Raw genomic sequence first — 24,021 nt, forward strand, 5'->3', positions numbered from 1 at the left:
AAACATAGCTTGCCGTGCTCCGACTAATTAAATTACTCTCAAAAGGCAAACAAATAAAATTGGTTCCGCATTTTTCGCTCAGATTTTCACAACTCTGCGAGTCCATCAGCGACATCCCATCCACTCATCAACTTCATCTATCAAAAGTCTAATGAATTTTACTTGGCGCATCGGTTGCTTTTTTGCTTCCTTTTCATCTGCAAATTATCGAGCAACCAAAATGTGTTATTTATTTTTGCTTTGCGCTTCGCTGATGATAATTTCACTTTCATTAATAATTTTTGGACTTTTTGACTTTGTCATAATTAATTTTTCAACTTTTGCTTTTCGTTGTTGTTTCTGTGCGGTTTAAAAACTCCCGGTACATCATCAAACCGAAGCAATCTACATATGTAAGGCTTTTTGGAATTGCATATCTCGTCTGAATGTTGAACTTTCTTTCGCCTCTTAAGGTTTGCATAGTGTCAAAGTTCAGGGCACTTTTATTTCCTGGGCTTAAAGTTACTAAATCGATCCTGTATATATAATCCTGTATATATATATAAAATATAAATGGTTTAAGCAAAATGCTTCAGCTTCAAGTTGTTAAATTGCTAAATCAGCTAAAGTTCAATAGCAAAGTTATTGAATTTTGTTGTACTTTAGTAACTAAATATACTGCTTATGCCGTATATATGCTAAATACATATGTACATATGATTACCAGCTAAAGAGTTGTGCTTTGGAAAACTCCCTGATTTATTACAAGTCCATAAACTCTAGCCGTGCCTCGCCCTTCAACTTTGGTCATTTATGTAGCGCTGCCCAAGCCCATCCGGCGTCGCTCGACCGCGAATCCCCATCCCCAACCCCATCCTCAGATTTCCACGAGGAAACCCACATGCCGGCGAAGACCAAGTCTGATTGGAAACCAGTTTTCCTCTCTCCGAAATGAGCGAGCCGCAGACAGAACTAGTTCGCCCGCTCACTCGCTCACTCGCCCACGAAGCGCCAACACACACCCACACTGGCTCCATTTTCCCGAAATCCATTCACCTAGCATTCATACTATTCACATGGTAACTTTGAATCAGATCAGCTAGGCTTATTTACTGAACTTCATTTAAATCTTTAATAGAAGCTATACACTTAATACTAAACTAAAACCGAACAATATTAGTTATCAAATTGTATACAAAACGTTCAGGCAATGCCAAAGTGGAAGTATCAGCGTTGCTTTCCGCCGATCAAGCTAGAGTTTCTCACAGTGCAGAGAGGCGAGAGCGAGCGCACACACACACACATAAAAAGAGTATCTGAATGCGGCTCTCTGCGGGTTAGACCTCGCAGACGCTAGCGGTGCGGCTTCAGTGCGTCTGTAAACACTGCCGAGTGCGGTACTGAAGCGACATTAGCTCCGCTCGAAGATTCCCAATTCTGGGTGAACTGGCTAACGGTAGCAAGCCCATCCGAACGAAAGTGAATGTGCGTCCAGGTCTAAAATAAAATTGGTACGGAAGCCAAACGAATATACAAGAATATACGAAGTGAACAAGTTCAGATAGAGAGATAGATTCAAAGTGCAGCGCTAAATAAAAAATCAGTGCAGCTGCTTCCTGAGTGCACCTGTTTCCCCAGCAGGGCGCACGTACGCATACGCACCTTTGGATACGCGAAGAAATGGGAAGTACACACGCTGGTGTGGTGTGCAGTGCTTGACAACTTAATGCCAAGCAGTCGAGAAGCCAAAGGGCCCTAAAAACAGTGCGACCTTGTCTTGTCTTCACCGGACTTCTTATACCCATAGGGCCATACATCAAAGTCGGGCCTTAAGGTCTTGGGACTACACACAAATCACATTTGGATAATACAACTCATACGCTAGAAGGTAAGCCCCAGTTGATCGCTGGTCCAGTTTTCGCTCTTCATCTAGAAAGTTTGATTGGTGGTCGAGATCTAGTTCGGTCGATTTGATTTCTTCTCGCCTTGGCGAAAGTCCAGAATTTTCACAGCCCACTCTCCTGCACTCAATTATCGAATTGCGATAAGATCCAGACGGTTTCGCTGGCCGGAGTTGGTTGAACCCGCAACGGTAACCAAGTTGTTGGCCAGTCACTTCCTCCATTCCCGAGTTCATCTAGGGGATTACAATGCAAATACGGAATTCCTGAGCATCATTGTCCGGTTCTCGGCCTCCGACAAGTGTACATCCGTGGATATGCAACTCGACAATTTGCTCAGCATTTTTATGCAAATACTTCAAAATTCCATCGGGGGCCACACAGGCGGACAAAAGACCTTCCCAGCTATTTTGAAAATGCATAAACATTTCATGTAAATTTCTTGGTCGAGTGACTCTCTTAATTAGTCGACTTGGTTTGCTGGCCGATTATGAATGACACAAACTTTGGGTCTCGACTAAACATTTGATTTGACGTATATCTCGTATCTCGTAGATTTCGGTGAGAAAATCCGTCTCTTTTGTTTCAAGCTCTGATGAATGATATCACTCAGTTCGGTAGCAAAAATCATTGGGAATTTTCTATTAACAATGCCTCAATCGGATACACATGTGTATCATTTTGTTTGTTTTTGCTGTTTATTGTCAAACTCCTTGAAAAGCAGTGTTGCTAATTAATGCCAATTCCACATAAAATCATTGAGGGGTGAGATGCAATAATAAGTTAGCCATGTTTACCAGAAAAGCTCTCCTAAACGACCATGATTATGAGTGGGGAAAATCCCAATGTCCAAAGGCGGTTGGTTTTGATTATAAATTGGCTAGCCTGAGGTGGTGGTTACCATCACTTTCTCGCAATTTTCAACGCAACCGCAGAAAAGTGTTGATATCGAATTGATTTCCTGTCCTCTCGGACACAGGAGCATTGATTTCTTGTGGACACACTGAGGGGCAGGAGAATTCACATACCAAGCACGTATCCTCTGTCCGTTTGGCCCAACTTGTTGTCTTTGTTAGGTTCTATTTGGCTAATTAAAAATCAGGAAATGCACGAGTACAATGCGCCCCACAGGGCTCAACGTGCTGCGATCCCATCCTGAATTTCAGAAGACTACGTGAGAGAGGGATTACCTTTTTGGGCCTACCTGTGCTCGTGTGCTTCTGTCAAGTGCGGTTTCCTTCAGTTTAGCGCCTTTACCCTGGATTTTCGGAACAGGTAGTACCACCAAATCTGTGCTTAACCGAAGTATCTTGTATTGCGCTGGATACGTGAGGCATGAAAAGGAAATTCGCCTCATTTGGTCTTCATATTGCACACACGTACTTGCGAGGGGCGTTTTAAAAGGAAGTAGTTCTATTGATTAATCGATGGACTGGAGGATGTAGGGAAGTCGAGGGTGGTCTTCATAAGGGCATATCTTTCACCGGAGATCTTGGCACTAACATTTCAATTCACTCTTATAGTGTTTGCAGTTGGATTTTGAAACCTTGCGTAGCTTCTATCATATTTTCATTTTAGAGCTCCATTCGAGTGAATGGTTCCACAAACAATTTGTATAATTCCTTCGGTAATTTATGCGTGGCTTTATAGCTTGAGGAAGTTGCTTGACTTCCATATACAGTTATGCACATTTAAGTCTATTGTTTCTCCATCGAACCAAAGACACACCCGCACTGGCAATAAAAAGACAAAAGCATTTGTCAATCGAAAAAGAACTGTACAGAAATCGACATATGTATGTAAATGTTCGCTACCCGGATTTTTGCTTACACATATGTACATACGCGAGTAGTATTCTAAATTATTCTGGCTCTTAAATAAAGCCATTTATTCTACTCGAATTTTCCTAAACTATTTTATTTTATTTCACACCCAAAGTCATAAATTTTCTTGCGGAAAGTATTTAAACGTCGTCTTAAATTGATTTGCAATTTATTCAGTCTCGTTGGCAACACAATTTGATCGAGCTTAGCATTCCGAAATATTCAAAATTCAATTGAATTGAATGCTGGCCCGAATCGGGGTTTTTTCTCTTACGTATATTATGCACTGCAGCCTCGTTTAACGTTTCTCGCTAACTCGGCTAAATTACAGCGAAAATCGCACTGAGTCAGCGGCTTCAAAATGGTAAATTCAATAAACAAGTTCAGCAGCGAAATGAAAAAATAATATACGACTTCTTTAATATAAATGATGGCACAAAGTCAGCAAAAAACTGGAAGTTGGCGCTTTTACTCGTGGTTTTTCTATCTGCCGCTCTCAGTTGATATTTTTTGTTGACACTTCGTTTTGTTAACAATTAATTAACAAAAAACCAAGGTACACAAAGCCTGTTAACTGTTTGTTTGCGCACGGCAACCTGTGAAATGCGGTGCCGTAAAACAATTATAACGCCTTATGGCATCTGGGTTTTCTAGCACTACCGTGTATAATTCGAAACGATTAGAGGTTGAGGAATTTGTGTTAAGTGATTCCGTATGGATTTGGCTTTCAGTGAAACTAGCATTAGTCATTAGAAGCACATTTGCATTGTAGATGGGTTACTGCGAAAAAAGAGCTTTCAGATTTAGTCGTACGAATGATCAGACAGTCTTCTTGTGATAGGAACATCTTCACTTGGAATATACCTTTCTCATTTTCCTAGATTGCCATCTTAGTTTCCCTTTATTAGATTAGGTAATACATTGTTTTACGACCAGACAAGTTCAACTGGAACTTTCTTCTGTCAAAGTGAGTTTCTTCGCCTCGCTTTTATCACTTTTTCCAGCAGATCAGATGATCCATTAGGGTCAAGCTGCTAACCTTTCGCTTTGAACTGAGGCCTCGTTAAACTTTCATTCGGCCGTAAATCCAACTGCGAAATGTATCTCACAGTGGCCATCTTATCGGCTGGGAAAATCGTTCTCGACACTGACTTTCCACCGCCGGATGGGCACACGTGCCTCCGCAATCCGCCCACCTGAGGGGGCGGGCGACAGATTCTCACGCCTAAAAAGAAAAGCAAACTTGGCAGCTCGCATTTGTGGCTGTGCAAGTTGGCCGAAACCGCAAAATGCAACCGCAAGTGATTTTGTTGCTGTTGACTTTGTTGGTGTGGCTGGTTGGTTCTGAGCTTCCCGATTCCCAGCAGCTATCCTGGGACAGGAATTTGCTGCCTCGGACTCTGGCTTAATGCACTGTGGGAATGCGGAATGTTGGGACCAAAAGTTGATTGACTCGCCACTGCTGTGGGGATTCATTAACTGCCCCTGCAAATGCAGCTTTTACTCGCCTTTAAATCGCTCGCAACCCCTCGATTCCCAGCTGGTTTCCACTACCTGGTAATCAATATGCGTGTAGCACCCATTCGACAGGGGGCAAAAAGTGCTAAAGGCCGGAAACTCGCTGGATTAAAGCCAGTGACGATTATAAAAACTCTGTGCTGAGCCAATAAAAAACAAAGAACCGAAAAAAAACTTAAAAGCTTGCCCACTTTGGAGCTCTATTTGAGCGTTATTAATATCCGCACATCAGTCACTGGCACAGCGGCTAAATACAAACACTTGGCCCAGAAATCCAGGGCCCAAAAACCAGAGCTCGAATAAAAATACAAAAAAACAAGTACATTCTCCACACAATTGCACTCTCTGCACATCTCCTTCCACTGCCTTCCGCCATGGCCATGATAAATGAACCAAGCTAAAGGCCGTTGTGCCGCTCCAGCTGGACACTTGGACACTTGGACACTGGGCCACTTGGCCACTGGACGGGTGACAAGTTGACGTCTTTGTTGGCACATCGTGCGCTCCAAAAGGGAGGCTTCATGCAGGAAGCTCCACTGGAGTTCCAGTCCCTCCCAGGCGAGTTAATTGTGCGTTTGCAAATTTGTGTGAGAATCGGATTGGGTAACACCACTGGTCCTTTGTCTTTGCCCGCTTCCTTTTTTTTTTGACCGACTTTTTGGCAGCTTACAGTTTGCATTGATTGGAAGCAGCTCCGTTTTGATTTGTGCGCTCCATGGGAGAACTTTGCGAGCACTGGCACTTTTGAGATATCAACTTGCAGATAAAAACGAGACCGTTCGGTGCCTTGAACCTCAGCTACTGCTCCACAAATATATATAAGTGAATAATATGTGCACTTATCTTGCTCCGGCTGTAGTCTGAAATAGGAACAAGGCCTGCTGCAGATTCATCTGCCAGTCGCTTTCTCCGTAACCCGTAAGATAAACCATACATCACAGAGGGCTCTTAATATAGAGCGCTGCTTAATATGAAAGCAACTTAATCGACACTCCAATAAACAAAACGAGGGGAGCAGCGAAGAAATATGGAAAATATTAATTGTCGGCGCTTAAGTGGAAGCCTCCTCCTCCTGCAGCTTTCATCATATTTATGGAATATGCAAGAAAGAGTGGCATCAAAAATAAGTATTTCAGCCCCCGGTTGAGCGATATTCTGTTCTTTCAGTTCATAACTTCATTAGGGCGAGGCATGGTTCTTCACGGCATTTCGGTTTCTTTTGTATCTTCTAAAGTGGGCGAGCTGCAGATGCAGATGCATCTGGGGGCAACAAAAGAGTGTGGTGGTTTTTTAAGGCCGGGCGCATTTATTTAATGATTAGTTTTGGGCCTGTTGTGACGGGGAACGAGGCAGGCATTAGCGGGGAAACGCTTCAAGTGTGGGACAGTAATTTGTGTATTATTTTTAGCTGATTTATCCGAAACAAATGTGCAATTTGTGTGGGGGAAAAACTCAGTTTTGTTTTGGAATCCCACAGAAGACAATACAGCGACCTTGCGTTGGATCACAAACAACGATTTCCATGGCGAAAAGCGAAAAGCGCCTTTGTCTAGAATGGAAATTAGAATGCAATTTGGAAAAGCGCGCTCTTTATCTAAATAAGCGGCACGAAAACATTTTGTCGGTAAATCCATGTTGAAATTATTTATTGACAACCGCGAAAAACTGGAGTACAATACCTGGCAGGCTTCCAGGGAAAATTCAAACAAAATACCGCTGGCTTTTTGTAATTGTGTAACTCAGCCAAAGCGGAATAAAAAAAAAAAAAGGAACCACGCGCTTTTGCTCTGAATTTATAATTTCCGTCGAGAGCTGAAAGCTTTATGATATTTTTTAGAGTTTACCCACTCGTTTTTTTTTAGGGGTTTCGTTTTGGTATATGTATATTTTAAATTTATGAGGCGGCAAGCGTTTTCAGTTTGCAGAGCGTTTGAAGGGCGAGAAAGTCCATAAAATATGACAGGATTTTTACAGATTTATGAATCGCTATTTCTTTTCAATGAGCAGCGAAAAAATGCAGTGAATTATTTAAAACAGCATATGGGGTTAATGCAGTTGATCAGTGGGAGCATGCATAATTTCGAACATTTTAATTAAATTGAACAATATGCCCAACCGGCAGCCACCGACTCTGGGATGCTCTTTTCACGCTATTAATGGTAAATTCAACTAGGCCAAATGGAGAGTCTTAAATAATCGATCCATTTATGAATACTCATTGAGCATCTGCAGCGAAGAGTCCGCGAATTATTGCTTATTGCGAAGTGAAAACCATTTATTTCCGTTTTTATTGCCTTGCAATATACATTCAAGTGCCGAATAATTCTGTTCTACGGCGAAAATAAATCACATTAATGCGCGTTATGAAAAATGCATAATTGATTAATTAATTGAACAACAATTGAGTTTAATTGAATGTCAAATCGAGATTTCCCCGCCACGCAATTGCTGTGGTTTTCCGCGGCATGAAGGAGCGCTGTTTTTTATACCATAAGTGCCACTACATAAAGTTGGCTATAGCTTCCGACATGGCCAGGAAAATGTCAGGGGCATGCCGCATTAACGGTTAATACATCATCGCCGGCTGAAAGCCAGCATAGCATACTTGCACTAAATACCGGAGTGGCAACTTTTTGCCTTGCTCAGATGCTGCCAAGTCATTTTCCAGGCGTAATAGCGACCAAATTGCCGAGGCCAATCACCTTCAGCCACTTGTCCCAACAGCTGCAACTGCCACTTCCACCTTTGCTACTAACTTGGCTACTAACTTGGCAGCAGCGATGAGCCAAGTCAAAGACCGCCAGTAAAAGCTCTACTCCAACATGGCCATGTGGCTAAGATCTGTCGTCGATCACGCGGCTCGTGCTGCAGCGGCTACGTCAAAGCGTGACAAATAGCCGCTGAATGGAGATGTTTACTTATGCCCTCCCCCCTTTTCCCACTGACTTCCGAACTTAGTCAGAGGCTTACTTAGTCATAGGTCTAGACTCCGGAGCTGGTAGCGTGCCCTATCGTTCAAGATGATCTCTATGATCATTTTGCTACTATCAGCTTTTTATATACCATATCTCCATATCAGTTTGAAACTTTTAACATCCATTTACTTTATTTTTGAACCCAACTGCAGTGCACGTTTCATACATTACCCCAGACTGGTGTTTAAATAAACAGGAATTATAGGATTAATTTAATGATGTTATGTTTAGCTTGTTATGGTTTCAATGTCGAGGAAGGAAATTCAAACTTGTTGCTGGGGCAGCTTTAAATCGGCATTTAGCTGGGAACAAAAGCCACTGATAATCGGCAACAAAGATACCACAGAACATGTCAAATGGGAAAAATGTTTATATAGTTTCGTACAGAAACCATTAACTGGCTGAGCTGAACCTAATTTGGCCCAATCTCGGATTCTGTTCAGCAGCAGTAGAAGACCTGGGCCAAACAAATTTCATGGGTAATTTCATTAGTACTTGGCTGGCAAAAATGTTGCTCGTTCCCTTTGGGAATTCGGGAAACAGAAAACCAGTTTAGTTTTGCCTCGCAGTTCCTCAGAAAAGCTGGCAAAAACGTCTACTAGCGCAGCTTATGACCGGAGCTCATTAAAATACTGGAAAACTTACTATTTCGTTAGTTTTGCCCACGAGCAATGCCCAACTTTTGGTAATTTATGGCCCCATGAATAGAATAGTTACACAAAACACATTTTCTGGGCACCAGACACAATCAGCTTCCTGTTTGGCGTGGCCCACAATAAATGGAATGTCTGCTCTACAGACTCATATACAAAGGAATCCGTCCACTCATGCCGACAAATTGTCCAGTTGACAATATATCGCTTACCAAACAGTTTGTGAACGGATCGTAAATTTCTCCCGATTCGCCAGTGGAAAAAAAGGAATAAAAACTATTGGTGGACTACTTTTTGTGGCCACGGCAGGAAGTGCCCCCCAGTGAATCAAGTGTAAGAGCGACTAATTGATAACTAAGAAAGGAAGAATTGAAAGGGAAAATGGGAAACTGATTGGTCACAATCCCTTGAAATCATGCCGTGCAAACAAACATTCTTTTCAAAGCAGCTATTGTGAGTCCTGACTAATGACGGACAAATTCTGATGGGAACATTGCTAAACATGACGATTGTGTGCACTGTGCTCATGATGATAAAGAACTATAAGTATTACTAGTATAATGAACAAAACCAGATAGCTATAGAGAGGTATTTAAGAGATACATGAATTCAAAGAGCATACGTGGGCTAGACTAGCACCTTTTGCCACATAAGAACGTGAAACCTTACATAATTATGCCAGCTCAAGAAGTCGGCAAGTAGGGAGAGCGATCGACCCACACTCTTATCGTGGGCGATGCATCAACCTGCGGCTCTGACAACTAAGACCCTTTACCTAGAAAGATAAGCACACCTCTTTTCACACCTCTGGATCGTCTCGGCTTCGTTTGTTTTCCAATTGTGGGCGTTGGCCTGAGACAAAGGTCGCACAATGCGGGCTAAACGAATCTCGTTAGCAGCATCTGACCTCCGAATTGTGCCATGCCAAGGATCCCAAGAAATGGACGCTCCACGGCATGGGAGCTGAGCCACATCCGAACCGGAAACAGCATACGGATCCAAACAAAACCGAAATCTGGACCGATAAAGAACGCATTTGCCTGTGGCACTCATTCAAATGGCTCCACAATCAAAGTGGCCGACGAACCGGATTTTTGAGTGGCGGGAAAAACATCATCGTCGAGACTTACACATTTTCACATTTCCCTGCCGCATTTTCCACATGTTGTGCACATGCACATGCGGATGGATATGCACACAGAACACAGCTAGCTACCTGCTATTCCGGCTACCTCTGGAGAACTCAGCTCAACAAAGGCAGCTGGGACCTGTCTGATTTTCTCATAGCGAAATTCCCACACTGCGCCGTCGCAGTTGCAGTCGCATCGTCGCTATCTATGGATATGGATGTGCATTTGGATGCAGCGAAGGACTGCAAGTCAGCTGCCGGCTCAGCTTCCATTCGCCGTATCAAGTGAATCTCATGGATGCGAGTTGGCGTGGCCAAAGCATATGTGCGTGGCGAGATTGTTTTGCCGATGTGGCTCAGAACGCCGCGGCGTTCCCTATGCTACATGCTGTTTTCTTTTTGTTGTTGCTGATTTTCCCATATGGTTTTTCATAATGCAAACCCAGTGGCAGCTGTCGCGTGGCCCTGGGAAACTGGCCAGGGAAACAGTTGCAGGTTGCACTTTGCATGGCGGACAGCCGTCCGATTGATTAATGGTGTGGGAACTAAATGCTCGAGCAAGTCTATTAAAAGCTGCCTTCGTGCCTTTAAGGTTTAGTGCGCTAGACATTTTATTGCGCTGGTAAAATTAAAGCAAATTTCTTAAGCTTTAAGAAGAGCCTAAGCTCACTTCAGGTACTTGCCACCCCACGGCCTTCAAAGGCGCTCTGAGGAATTCAACAATCAAGAGGAATTTGAAACCGAAAACGTTTCCGTTTACCTTAAGCCAAATTCTATTTTAAACATTAAATTAGAAGTCTATCCATTGCCCAGTTGAAAAATAAAAATAATATTTTATAACACGTCCAGTTAGTAATTTGATATTTTTTTTGCAAATACTTGTACTGTAAGTTTGTGAAAGTTCCTCTCATATTTGTTTTTGCACTGACCTATAATTATTGCACACACTTTTCAAACTTATACAGGGTTTCACTAATCGATTGTATTTCCCCAATTTCCTTTTCGTTGCAGGTAAGCACAGCTGGCAGCTCCTCTTTAAGGCGGGAAAACTATTCATAAGGTAACTTGAGCAGTGCTTCGCTGGCTTAGCAACAGGCCACTTGCGGAATGCCTGAAATGACAAGACAAATAAAAATTAATAGCTGAGATGGCGGAGACGAGTCCGATTCCATCTTCCCTCTTCCCCAGTCCCCTTTTACCATTCTTTTCTTTTTTTTGCCCCAGATTTCGCCCTAACTTGGGTTTTGCCCTGCTCCTTTGGCGGCTTGTTTGCCTTTCAGTCGAGGCTTTTTCCCTTGTGTGCCGCGTTCTTTGTTGGTTTTGTTCGCGGGTCAGGCCAAAAATTATATGCAAACCTCTGCCCCATCCGAATGTATTTTCAAAACACAGCTATGTATACACGTTTTGCGTAATGCGACAGCGGTTGAAAGCGCTGTCCTCCTTTTAATAGTCTTGAATTCCTGAGCAAATAATTTGACGGCAAATAGTGCCCCATGCCAATGGCCAGGGACAAAAAACCCGAAAAGGGAGCCGGCCTAAAGTGACAGTGAGATGAGGAAGGACAAGAGAATTTAAGGTATTTATCTATTAAAGACATCTTTCGGGCGTTTAATAAAACCGAATGCCTTTAACTTTAATTAGATAATTCGACAAATGCGGCCGAGTAGCAGCCAACGAGACATTCGGCATGAACGCAATTGGGACTTGAGGTTGGGAAACCATTTCTCTAATTCTAATTCACTTTTCTAATAGCCTCAAATGCAGGTGGTTCCGCATTTCCTAATGGGAATGGAAATGGGAAAACTAACAGTTAAATGTGTAGGTTCTCATTGGCGTCTAATTGAATTTCCGTACTTCACGTGGCACAATTAATGTTTACACTTCCTGTTTTCCACACGCACCGAACCTACCAAAAACATTGAGTAGAACGGAAAGGAAATGAGTGTCGGCCTCCATTTCCCCAGTGCAACCAGAACCATAGTTTGTTTTCACGGCAGCGTGTGTCGATGTTTGGCTAAAAAACTTAACCTACTTGGCTGTGTTAAGTTCCACTAACATGGAACTCAATCAGTGGAGGAAACATATCAAATTAATTCTTGTCCCTCTGGGCACTCGTTTAATGTTGACAAATGCAGAAGCTCTTGGCAATATCGCATGTTGTTGAAGGATCCATCTTCGACCTCATCTAATATACAATTCACCCAAAAGTAATATGTATCACTTTGCCTAAACTTTTCGCTTACTGGCGAAAAAGTGGCGGAAGAAATGTAAGGCGTTGTGGCTGGAATGATGCAGCCACATCCTTAACCACATCCACACCAGTGACAATTGTTGGTACGTGCAGAAGGATACGTCAATTTGAGGAATTTTCGTATTCAGCAGAAAGGCAAAAGGCGAACCACCACTATATGGAATGTCTCCAGCAGAAGTGTCGACTCCGAGGAGTCCAATTATCCCGCCTCTGATTGCTATGCCAAATGTACAATCAAATCAGCATTTCCTCCTCCCAGTACGGTCCACACACGAGTAAATATGGACCACAAGAGCACAATTTATATATATCCAGCATTATTTAGCATAACGATGGAATTTGCTGTTTTTCCAAGCAACCGGCTACCGGATGTCAAATGCATTTCGAACCAGTTTCCAGCGATGGGCGCTGCAAAAACCATCGGCATCGCAGCAGCTATAAATCATATCTAAAAGAATTTATGCAGCAGGCAAATTCCTCCGCTTGCAACACGTTTCCACTCAACAGGTTGCATGCTCGATCCAGCGGAAGTGGCTGGAAAACGCTTCAAGTCGCGCCTTCTATCCGCTTCGCTCCTGTTCTGTTCCCTGCCCCCTGTCCCCTGTCCACCGTCTTCCCCTCTCTTAATGATTGGGAAGTGGTCTTTCAATTCAAATTCCACATGCACTTCCTGTTTGCTGTGTCTAGGATGCACTCCGTCTCGAACCACTGGCTGTGTTTAAGTAATTGGTTGTTAGAGTTAACACTATCTAAGTACATTAGAGGATACACTTAAATGGGTTTTTTGAATTAATCAAATCATCCGGATTCTTAAATCCCCTAAAGAGATGCTTAAAAGCTTGCCTGAAGTCATCTGCATTTGTTGCGAAAGACAAACGTAGTTTTCACTGCATACTGTTAGACAGCCTTATTAATGATTTTAAAGTTATTTCTGGCGCAAATAGTTTAAGTATGTGCTTGCAAAGCTATTAATTGCACTCAAATTTATACGCGGCATAACTTATTCTAGAGCAAATCATATGCAATTATCAGCCTGCTCCTAAATCATCTCTTCTACGCCCACCTCCATAAATACATCCCATATGCTGCGAGCTGAATTTATGAGGGCTCCAAAACTTTTTGCTCTAAAGTATGCAATGGCGAATTGGGCGCCATGTGGGTGTGTGTGTTTGTGTATGTGCCTCCACATATGTGTGCTATGTGCATGTGTATGAGTGTGGGGGCAACTCCACGTGCTTCTGGAGGTGTGTGCCAATGCTTCACTGCATTCGATTCAATTTCATAGTTGATTCTCTCACCTACGCAAAATTTACGACACTTTTAAAATGTGCAATTTATGAACGGATGGAAGGAAGGAAGGAAGGATCCAGGGCTTCGCATGTGTGTGTCCTGGCTTCTCGCATCCTTGCCTTAAAAATAGGGCAAAACTGCTGTGCTAAAATTGTAATTCGGGCATTGTATAAGTTGCCTTTTCGGTTTCACTTGAAAATGATTTACAAAAGCATGACTAACGAAGTTTGCTCAGCAAACAATGCTGCATGCGAAGAACGGCGAACAATGTTGTAATTCTGGGGCTTAAAAGGAGTTGCACGATCTGGAGTAAGGCTTTTAATCTAACCGATTTTTGGGTTTGGTCAGGTATTATCCGAACTGAAAAGAGGACAATATTCCTGGCTCTGATATGAAATCAACCGAGTCGGAAATCTGGCTTGATGAAAGATGCAGTTGCACATCTGGCAAAGGGAATGACCCATATAATTATCGATTGGAGTGCGAATTGCAAACGAAATGCCGCAATGTATGCAAATGATGAGGTGACAAAAACGAAGCAAATGCCGCATCTACTGCTGCCACTGCTGTTAGTTGACCACAAATTTTTAACACTTTCGCCGGATGCAACATGCAGAAGGTCTAATGGAAAATGGGATGCCCAAAAGTATGCTCCAAATAATTGGAAATTATTTCTGCTGTCACTGTGATGTCGCCGTTTCCGCTTCCTGTCCTCGTCAGTCTGTGAGTGTGTTTGTGTCTGTGTGAGCTTTGACATGGGGACATTATCTACGCATCCCTGGGTCCTTGAACAAATGCTCTCCCCGCCGGGCACTGCAGCTTACCTCTCACTTTATGCTTACATAATTTCCAAAACATAATTTCCCCGTACGCTCATGGAGGGGCCTGCTGGCATGTTAATCTACCAGCTCTTGTTTTGCATAATAACTGGGCGGGTAGTTGGGCTCCTCTGTTCTCCAAAGGGCGTCGCTTAAATATGCTGAAATGGCGCCCCAGGCCGGGAATGTTGATGCTGGGAAAGACGCGAAGTGATGAAATAAATTGGTCTGAGCCAGTGAGTAAAAACACAGGAAGCCCAAGTGCATTTGTTATAAGCTAGAATCGAGAGCTAGAAAAATGCATTTGTTATAAGCTAGAATCAAACGCTAGATAAATCCTATTCGATATGCACAATGAACTCTCAAATGGTTCAATCAAAAACCCAAAAATATACTCTTTTAAAATAAGTCATTTCAGGATGCAAATATTTTGGCTAGTGTGGTCCTCTATGAAAGATGAAAGATGTTTAATTCGCTGCGTCGTGATAACTTGCAGCCACAACTGGTCTTTATTGTTAGAGCTACTCTTAATTTCGCTTCATGCTCGACTGGCGCCCTTTTTGCCCTTTTGACTCTATTTTGAGCGGCATCCTTGGTGCAGCACCTGCATCCCACATTCCACATCCTGCATCCTGCATCCAGCAACCAGCAGCGAGCATCCTGCATTTCCCATTTAGCTTCTCTTGAAGTCCGAGCCCGTTCTTGGTTACCCAGCTAACATTTTAATGAGGAACGCCCCGTTTGGTGTAATGCGTTTTTAACGCTTTTGTGCTGAAAAGTGAAACAAAAGGCGCTACAGCATGAGTTAAACAAAGCCAAATCTGCCCGTTCGCCAATTAACGGCTTAAAGGAATCGGCCCGGAAATTAACCCTTCTGCCCTCAAATGCGGTCGAGGCGGGGAAAAGTTGATTAAAAGTGAAATTTAATTTTGATATTGTTGTTTGACTTTTTGCTCTGCTGAGCGAGTGCCCCGGCACGGCGCCTTATACTATGCAACACTTTTTTACATTCTGTACATTTTGTTTTTTGCATTTTTAATGGCATGAAAAAATGGCCGGCTAAGCGGCTTACAAAGCCGAGCGGAAGGCAATAAAAAATGGTTAAGGAGCGGATTTATGCCACCGAAGATAAATAAATACCCCGCTTAAGCATTGCATTATAAATGTTAGTGAGACAGCGAGAGTTTTCAAACTAATTTGTTCTGCCACTTTTTGTGGCTTTTATTTTATGTCGGCACTGTGAAAATAGTTTGTGCCATTTTTTATCCCCACTGTTTGTGTTAATTGGTCAGCGTGGTCGGGTACGAAACATATTTCATGTTTTTTTCCCCCGTTCAGTATTTGAATTGGATGTGTCTGCAAAAAGTACATCAACTGAATCAGAACTTTCAATTCGCCCATTTAATTTAGCTGCTTAGCGGTTTCCCATAAAGCTATTATCCCAAAAATAGAACCGAAGTTTGTAATGAAAAATCCAAGCTGGCTGCGCATAAATTAACCGTAAAGCGAAACACCGAAAATCACTCAACTAAGAATCCGCAAAGTAAATGAAAAAAGAAAATCTGTGGCAATGCTTCGCTGGCCATCGAGGCAAAGTGAGCTAGAACATGGTGGCCCCAAAGTGGGTACATCGAAAAGGGCCTCTGCCAGGCAATAAACAATTTGCCATTAAAACGGTTGACTTAATTGACTTTTGCAAGTCAATTTCATTAATTACATTTGGCAAAAAGAAATCAAACGCGATTTATTATCGAAAGCATCGGCCCATTGCATTTGTGAATTTCCTGCCATATGGCAGATGCATCAAATATGCAAGTAGGCGCACATATGTGTAAAATCAGGTTGTTTAAATATTTACTTCTGTCATTTTTCAGTCAGTTTCGCAGTCAAACCAGTGGCCAGGTACACTTTCGCATTTACATTTATTTGCCGGTTTGATTTCATTTTCATCGGCACTATTTGCATACAAGCTGCAAGCGATGCACTTTATAAATCTCCATTAAATTGCCAACCGTTGAGTTAATACGACGGCACATAATTAACAGCTGACATCTCTATGAAAATGTTTTGATAGCATATGCGTGGTGCGTTTGTTGACTTTCAGTAACCTTTTTGCCAGTGCTACATACAAATGATCTATCTTGTTTACTTTGCCCCTTTAAAGAGTGCCATTTTTCACTATCCTGGCAATCCTTGGTCCTTGCCAGCCCGACAATGCAGGCAATGGCCACATTTGGCGAATACGCCGAGTCTGTCGTCGTTTGTCTCGCATCCATCCATTCATCCATTCATTCATCTATTCATCCGTTCCGACCTCTCGGCTCCTGTCTTTGATTAATAAAGAAAACGTAACATGGCAGTCAAATCTTAGCAGACACGTCAGCCGAGTTATTCGGAGAATTCCCGTGCCTTTTTCGCACTTAAAGTATCTTTCCTTGTTCTTCAGCAGCGAAAAATGTCCTTAGTCTCACAGCCATTCCTTCAGACCCTTGCTGACTTATTTTTGGTCCCTTTTTCTAGTCTGCTGGCCATGAAAGTATTTGCTTGTTCCCTGCGCTGCTGTTGTAATTCAATCAATAATCCTTTTGGTCGTTTGCCTCTCGAATGTGTGAAAGTGATAAAGGACACGGCCCCAGCTCCGATAAACTTTCAAATATATAACTACAAACTTTGTGCTGCTCAGCAACAAGTTCAAGGACATTGATTCCATGTTGAATGTCAGGGAAGCAGGCTTTATGACTCTTGACGCGGAAAAGCCTTGCTAGAAGTTCCAGTTAGATATGGATACGTGAGTCGCCACAATTTCTGCTTTAAACCCAACATCACGATCCATATGATATGATGATGTGCAATATCATTTAAGGCTGGTCTAGTTTTACTTGCCTTTAATATCAATCTGTATGAATGTGAAAATATTTGTCTGTGCCAAAAGTAGCAGGAACCTCTCAGCCGTGAGCGATGCTGTCATCTCCTTGGGTGGAAACGTTTACGATTTCCTCGCCAAGAAGTTGAAATTAAAACATTCCTCGCAAGTTGGAGCATCTTTCAGCATCCGACTCCTTCCCGTCGCCAGCTGCTTTTTATTGCCTCTTTTGTTTCTTGCCAGCAGTTGTAAGTTCTGTAATGTAATGTCTGTCTGCCAGTTACTTACTGACTGCTCCGTCTCGCTCTGTGTCTCCTGCGATACAGCGTTCCTTGTGGAATTTATGCGACTTTTCCAGCACTTTAAGGACCGACTCAAGTGGGCGTGGCACCTTCAGCCGCTCCTATCGATGGCATAATTGGAAAAGTTCGGGGACACAGTGTCTCAGTTAAAACCCAATGAGAGGTCACTCACTGCTAGTTGTTCCGCAGTGACGGCTATAAATCTTTAACTAATATCCACTTAACTGGTCTTATTCCTGCCTCTTGTCACCTCAAACCAGAACCTTTCTGCCAGGATTCCCCATTTCCCTCCACCTTGATCCTTGTTCCTTTGCTTTCAACTTATTTGCCGTGTCCAGAGGGTCCTGAAATTGTTATGCGAATTTCTAATTCAATTTCCCATAAAATAATATTCTTGATTTCCTTCTGTCACTTTTACTCATCTTCAACTTTGCAACTTTATTGGATTTGTTTTTATTATTTTCTGGCTATTTTTTTTTGGTGGGGGAAATTGGTTGATTTGCAATTGGAGACAGCAAAGTGCTTTTCACTGACCCTCAATTCGCTCATCGTTCTGAATGCCAGGATTTTTTGTTCAACCTTATAATCCCATGGGTCTTGGATAACATTTGGATCTCTGTCGTTAAGACAGTTGTCTGCGTTGAATGATAAGGAAAATTAGTTTTTAACAACAATCGAGCTCTATACATTTGATATGCACTTCTATTGTCGTCTGAGACTTTTAGATGCGACTTTCAACTTTATGTAGTTTTTATGAGATTTTCCCAGCACTCGCACTCGCAATCGCGATTAAGATGAAGTAGGCGGGCTGGAGAGTTCAATTTTGCCGTGACCCGAACAGCAACTTGGCGTGAAATTCTGCAACATTAGCCGCTAATTGCGGGAACGGCAGACGCCGGAACTTGAGCGTTCTAACTGCTCCTCGTTCCCAATCCCCGCCAGCCACAAATTCACAGTTTGCACTGCTCCAGCGGTCCGCTGCGGTTCACTTGCTCCAGCGGCTGCGACTGCGACTGGCGGGTCCGGTTCTAATTAATGGTGGATGAGATGGGATGGGAGACCAGCAATCATTGCTGCACTGCTGCCCCCCAAACTTTCCACATTTCAATTAAATATGGCTCGGTTCCAATATGCTTCGCCCACACCAGACGACACACAGTCGATATATAGTTATGTATATGCATATGTATATGTATATAGGAAAGTATAGGAAAATGGAGAGAGCTCGATGGGGATTGCATAACCGGATGTTGAGCCAGGGCTATCCCACCAACTTCCGCTTGCAATCGCCTCACAATGAGGCACGCCTCGAATGAATCTCAATGCCTCGCTGGTTTGGGGAGGGAAAAACATCAGTATTTAGTTGGGTCGCGGATCGGGGCTCTAGGTTACAGGGCTTTCAATCAAATGACAGGCGGCAATTTTCCCCGATGCACGGCCCATTTCGTCCATTCATGCCTCATTGTCACCGCCATGGAGAGTGCCACGATGTGAGGCTGCGAGACTGGGAACCCTTTATTAATTTCACTTCATCATCCCCCAGTTGCAGCACTCCTCCTCCCTCTCCATTGCCTTCGAGTGGTGCTTCGGCTGAGGAGGACACTCTCCTCAATGTCTTCCCCCTCATTTACATGCCTCAATGAGCGTTGGCGGCTGCCTGAAAGTGGCTGCATTCATCGGGGATTGAACAAAGTTGCCCTTCAGAGCCCCCATATTTGCCTACACGGCGAGTAAATCATGATGTCCACTCAATTTTACAGGGGGTATATTTAATTATTCCCTATAAACAGGGCTTTTGATTGCCTAAGAAGGAAGTATTTTATTACGTCTATATAATATTTGTATTTTATTATTATATAGGTGTTGAAAGATTGTATTTTTATGCTTATGCTGTATGCAGTCTGCTTTCATTTTTCCATGTGTACTCCCCGCTTAAAGCAAACCGGATGCGGCAACTTCATTTAGAGTAGCAAGTGCTCGCCGAGTTTTCCAGGAAGCACTCATTATGAATAAGACAAAAGTTCGGGGTATCCGCAACCATATGACCATATGACTAACCCGCATCTCCTTGCCCATCTCCACTTGCAGATGCTGAAGCACGTGCAAATCTCGCCGCTGCGGAATCGATCCGATTCGGTGTCCCTTCGCTCCTCCAGCCACGCCTCCTCGTGCGCCAGCTCCATGTGCGGCAGTCCGGAGCCGCCGGCGGAGCTGCAGAGGACGCCCTCGAGGGCCTCCAGTTACTCCAGCCTCAACGAGCAGCTGCCACAGGTGAGTCCTACAAGGAAATGCTCTTGTTGAACCCATCACTCATGCGACATTTTCCCGCCCACAGACCACAATCAAGGTGTACACAAACTGCCTGAAGATCGACATCGAGTACAAGACCCTGGGCATCCAGTGGGACACCACCAGCAAGGAGGTGATTGGCCAGCTGCTAAGACGGTAAGCATATTGCTTTATTTCGCCACTGCTGAATCAATATTTAATTCGATTTAACTTTCAATTTGCTTGCAGCCTCAAGATGCGGCATCGCGATCCACGCCTGTTCTACCTCTCCATGGAGGTAGCTGTGCGTCGGGCCGGAGTGAAGACCATCTTGGTGCTGGACGACGACACCCGGCCGGCCATCATGCAGGCCTGTCATCCAAAGGGCGAGTCCCGCTTCTGCCTGCAGCTGAAGCCAGGTGGCCTGATCCGCGTCCACACCTCCGCGCTGCAGCCCAGCTCCCAGTACAAGTCGCTGGTCATCAGCGAGGAGACCACCTGCGACGAGCTGCTGCACCTGCTCCTCGGCTGCTACAGTTCGCCCGAGCCGGTGGAGAACTTCTCGCTGTACGAGGTGTGTCCCGGCCAGGAGTGCCAGCGAAAACTGCACCCGGACGACCTGCCACTGCGCACCCAGATGGAGCGCATGAAGCGCGGCGAGGGCTGCCACTTCCTGGTGCGCCGCACGCCCAACTACGCCCGCCGGCGCCAGCTGCTGGCCAATCTGAACGAGGCGATTGGCCAGGCGGCGGAGGCGGCAGAGGATGCCACCAGTCTGCTGGAGCTGTCCTTGGAGTCGGACATCTCGCTGTCCGAGGATCTGCGAAGCTGCAGCAGCAGCGAGGATGCGGAGGACGCGGACGAGTGCGCCAGCAGTTCCGGCTCCTCGGACAACTCGACGGAGTGTGCCCTGCGCCGGGACTTTTACCTCCACACCACGCCCGCAGCTCCAGCTCCAGTTGTGCCCCAGGTGGCGGTGGCCGTGTCACCCGCTCGAGTCTACAGTCCCGTGTACAACATACGTGAGATTCGCACCGCCTCGCACTCGTTCTCGTCGCTGGGAAAGGACAAGAAGCTGCTGGACATCCACATGAACGCCCGCTTTGCGTCCGGAGGAGTCTACGGCAGACTGATGCCCGTGGCGGAGACGGAGACCCAGGACATGAACGGCAACACCAGCACCAAGCTCACGGCAGAGGCCGTCAACAACAATCCGGCCAAGGGCCTGGGACACTTTGTCTACCTGTAGCGAATTGGTCAGTGGGAGTGCAACCCGTACAATGAGACCCAAAAATGAGAGAAGATATCGAGTACCGTTTGGACCAAAGATGCATTTGTAGTTTAAGCCGTTAGAGTGGGAAAATGTAAATAGGAAATATGCCTGCGAGTAAAGTAACCTAAGATTAGCTACGATTAGTTTAGTTGTTTGTTTTTAGTTTTTCCTACGCTACGAAAGATACTTTGTCCTTAGTGTAATGCAAAGAAACCATCTGCTAACAATCCCAAATCAATGGAGTCTATAGCTTAAGGCTTTAGTTCCGCAACTAAAGCTTCGATAAGAGTATGAATCTGGATAGCTTGTGGCTAACATTCGTGTGTAAAAACCAAAAGATATTTTAATAATAAGAACTAATTATGTACAACCTGATCACATCTCTCGTTCAATTCAATGGGGAGCTATGGCAGTGTGCGAATGGCCACTCACCTGGATTATGTCTCCGGTGCGTTTTTAATTGTACTTAAATCAAGTTAAACACGTGAACGCCACGGCAAACGGCCGTATAAATAGGCCGCAATTAATGCAGCCAGCCACGCAATTTGTACTTCGGGGAATGGACGGATCCGGGTCCGGGTTCGGGTCCTCGTCCGGATTTTCACCCTCCTTCTCTGTTCCGCTGGCGGCTTACGGCGAATGATTTATGCGGCGTATGCGTAATTTTCAGAGCCATAAGCTTTTCTCTTTTAAATGAGCTTACTTTACATAATGATCGAGGGGTTTTTTGTTTTTGGTGTTTCGTGTAGCAAGGAATGACTTTTCGAGGGCCTTCGTCCGGAACTGCCATTTATCGAACCGAAGCGAGTCGAATCGCCTGGCCCTTTTACTAATTTATTAACAATGGGTCGCTTTCGGGTCAGATTAAAAATCAACAAAATTTCCCAATCAAATCCAGTTTGCTGCATCCTAAAATAATAGCTCTCCCCAAGTAGAAAAAATCCTTTTAGAAACCCAAAGAAAAGGGGTTTTGCTCGCTACTCAAATTGAATAGCCGAGCCGAGTCGAGAGTTTTTGTTTTGTTTTCGGCTGCTCATTTGGCAGAACTTTAAATCTGAGACTTGTATCTAAATTGAATTGCGAAACTCATGAAAAATGCAAACCGAGTCCAGTCGGAAACGGCTGTGCAAACGGAAGCGGAAATGCTAAACAGGCTGCTCTGCTCCGCTGGCCGGCGTAATAACTTAAGCACTTTATAAGTCGAATTTCAAATTTTCAGACTGAAATCTCGCCCGGATGCAGTGGCTGCACTTAAATTTCAGCAAAACTTCAGAGGCTGCTGCATTCGAGATAACTGTCTGTCATTCTGGGGGTCGGCGAGTATTCAGATTTTCAGTTGGCTTGGCACATGCATGCACATGTACACTAGTAGTAGCTGTGGCAACCTCTGATTTTCGGCAGTTTTGCTGAGAGCCTGTCCAGACTGCCGTATGGGCAGTTCAGTAAGTTGACCGCCCCCCAACTGCCATCCTACCAAAATGGAGACTGTTCGAAAAAAGAGAAATAAAAATTGGAAAAGAATTGGGAAGGAAAAAATGCCTCACCAGGGAATCAGAAGCGAGCAGCAGGCAGATCCATCAGGTGATGGCATCGGGCAAGTTTACGAGTATTTTGCATTCGGTCGGGCCTGCAGGCCGAGATGCAATCACTCTTGGCCAAAGAATGAAAAGTTGCTGCAACTTGTATTTGTCTTTCGCATTACACTCAATATATTTCATTCAAATTAATTTCGAAAGCACAATCACACACACACAGAGGGAGCCCTGCTCTTGCCGTCGGCAGTTGTCCAATCCCGAGTTGTTCAGACAAATCCAATGCTCTCCACTTGTTGGAGAAACTTGCCACTTGCCAGTTGGCACTTGCCACCTAACTTCTTGGTGGGATTGGGCTCGTGGCTGAGTGCAAAACTTTCCCAAATGGCTGGGATATGCGCAAAGTTTTGTGTTTGTGCAAGATTGAAAGCCGGGCTAAAAGCGAGTCGCATAAAAATAGCTTAGTTCTGGCCACGGCCGCTTGTCTAATCACCCACGCAACGGAAACTCGCACAAAGCCGAATCAAAGTTGCAACGTGTAACTCGTTCGACTAATTGCCATAAGCCGTTAGGTAAATTTGTACACGCTTTTCGCCGTCCCCCCGGTCAAACTGTTATTTTTGCACAACTAATCGGATTAGTGGACATTCCCGTCCCAGTTCCAGTCCCAGTCCATGGATCCCACCCAAGCACATGTTCTCCTCGAATCCTCCAACTCCTCCTTGGCGTCCTCCACGTCGCCCGGGGCTTTGTTGCACTTGACTTCGGCGACGGACGCAACTTTTCACTTCGCCGATTCGTAATCCATTCGACGCTCCGAGCTTGTGTCAACGGCTCAAACACAGCAAATTAATTTCCACAGCTTCTGGGAAATTATGACTGCCTTTCCACTTCCCCTGGGAGCTGCCATGCTGGCCTATTCAAATAGCAAGTTTAGTGTCAATGAGTTAAGCTGGCCGGCTTTTTAATTAAAAAGCCATTGCATAAATTACTCCACATCAGCTCCAGGGATTTGGATTCCGATCAATTACGCCCCGGGCTCGATAAACAGTTTGCCATGGTTTATCAGCTGGTTAGGAGAGATTTTCCGCCTGTCTAGCTGGAATTATGAGCCATTTGAGCAGGTTTTTGGTTACAAATAAAATGGTAATTGAATTAAAAACAATATGATTTATTATATATAATTATTGTTTATTCTACCCATTCAAATACCAAACAAATTACCAGCGTACCCAAGTATTCCTTACCTGACTAAAGCAACATTGCACCATTTTTAACGGCAGCATATCGAACGCCATTTACAAAAGACAAAGTTTATGAATAAAAACGCGGCCAATCAAAGGCGAAGTCCTCACTCCTTTGAGGTCCTTTTGCAGAAATAGTTTGACACAGTTTTTGCAACGCTCTTTGCATTACAAAGCATTGTGGAGAAGCGGAAGAAAAAAG

At 44.2% G+C, this 24,021-nt stretch overlaps 1 protein-coding gene across 1 annotated transcript; it reads left to right on the top strand.

The window, feature by feature from the left end:
* The first annotated feature begins 1,332 nt into the window (after nt 1-1,332).
* Nucleotides 1,333-21,418, top strand: LOC6528104. The gene is made up of 4 exons (XM_002089135.4): nt 1,333-1,867; nt 19,591-19,773; nt 19,838-19,947; nt 20,020-21,418. The coding sequence occupies exons 2-4, from the start codon at nt 19,591-19,593 to the stop codon at nt 21,017-21,019; spliced, it is 1,293 nt and encodes a 430-aa protein (XP_002089171.1). The 5' UTR covers nt 1,333-1,867; the 3' UTR covers nt 21,020-21,418.
* The last annotated feature ends 2,603 nt before the right edge of the window (nt 21,419-24,021 follow it).

Source organism: Drosophila yakuba, chromosome 2L (genome assembly GCF_016746365.2).
Source record: "Drosophila yakuba strain Tai18E2 chromosome 2L, Prin_Dyak_Tai18E2_2.1, whole genome shotgun sequence".
Taxonomy (NCBI): Eukaryota; Metazoa; Arthropoda; class Insecta; order Diptera; family Drosophilidae; genus Drosophila; species Drosophila yakuba.

Coding starts and splice junctions, on each gene's coding strand:
- LOC6528104 (XM_002089135.4), top strand. CDS start 19,591: ATGCTGAAGCACGTGCAAATCTCGCCGCTGCGGAATCGATCCGATTCG. Junction 19,774..19,837: donor TCAACGAGCAGCTGCCACAG/GTGAGTCCTACA, acceptor TCCCGCCCACAG/ACCACAATCAAGGTGTACAC. Junction 19,948..20,019: donor ATTGGCCAGCTGCTAAGACG/GTAAGCATATTG, acceptor ATTTGCTTGCAG/CCTCAAGATGCGGCATCGCG.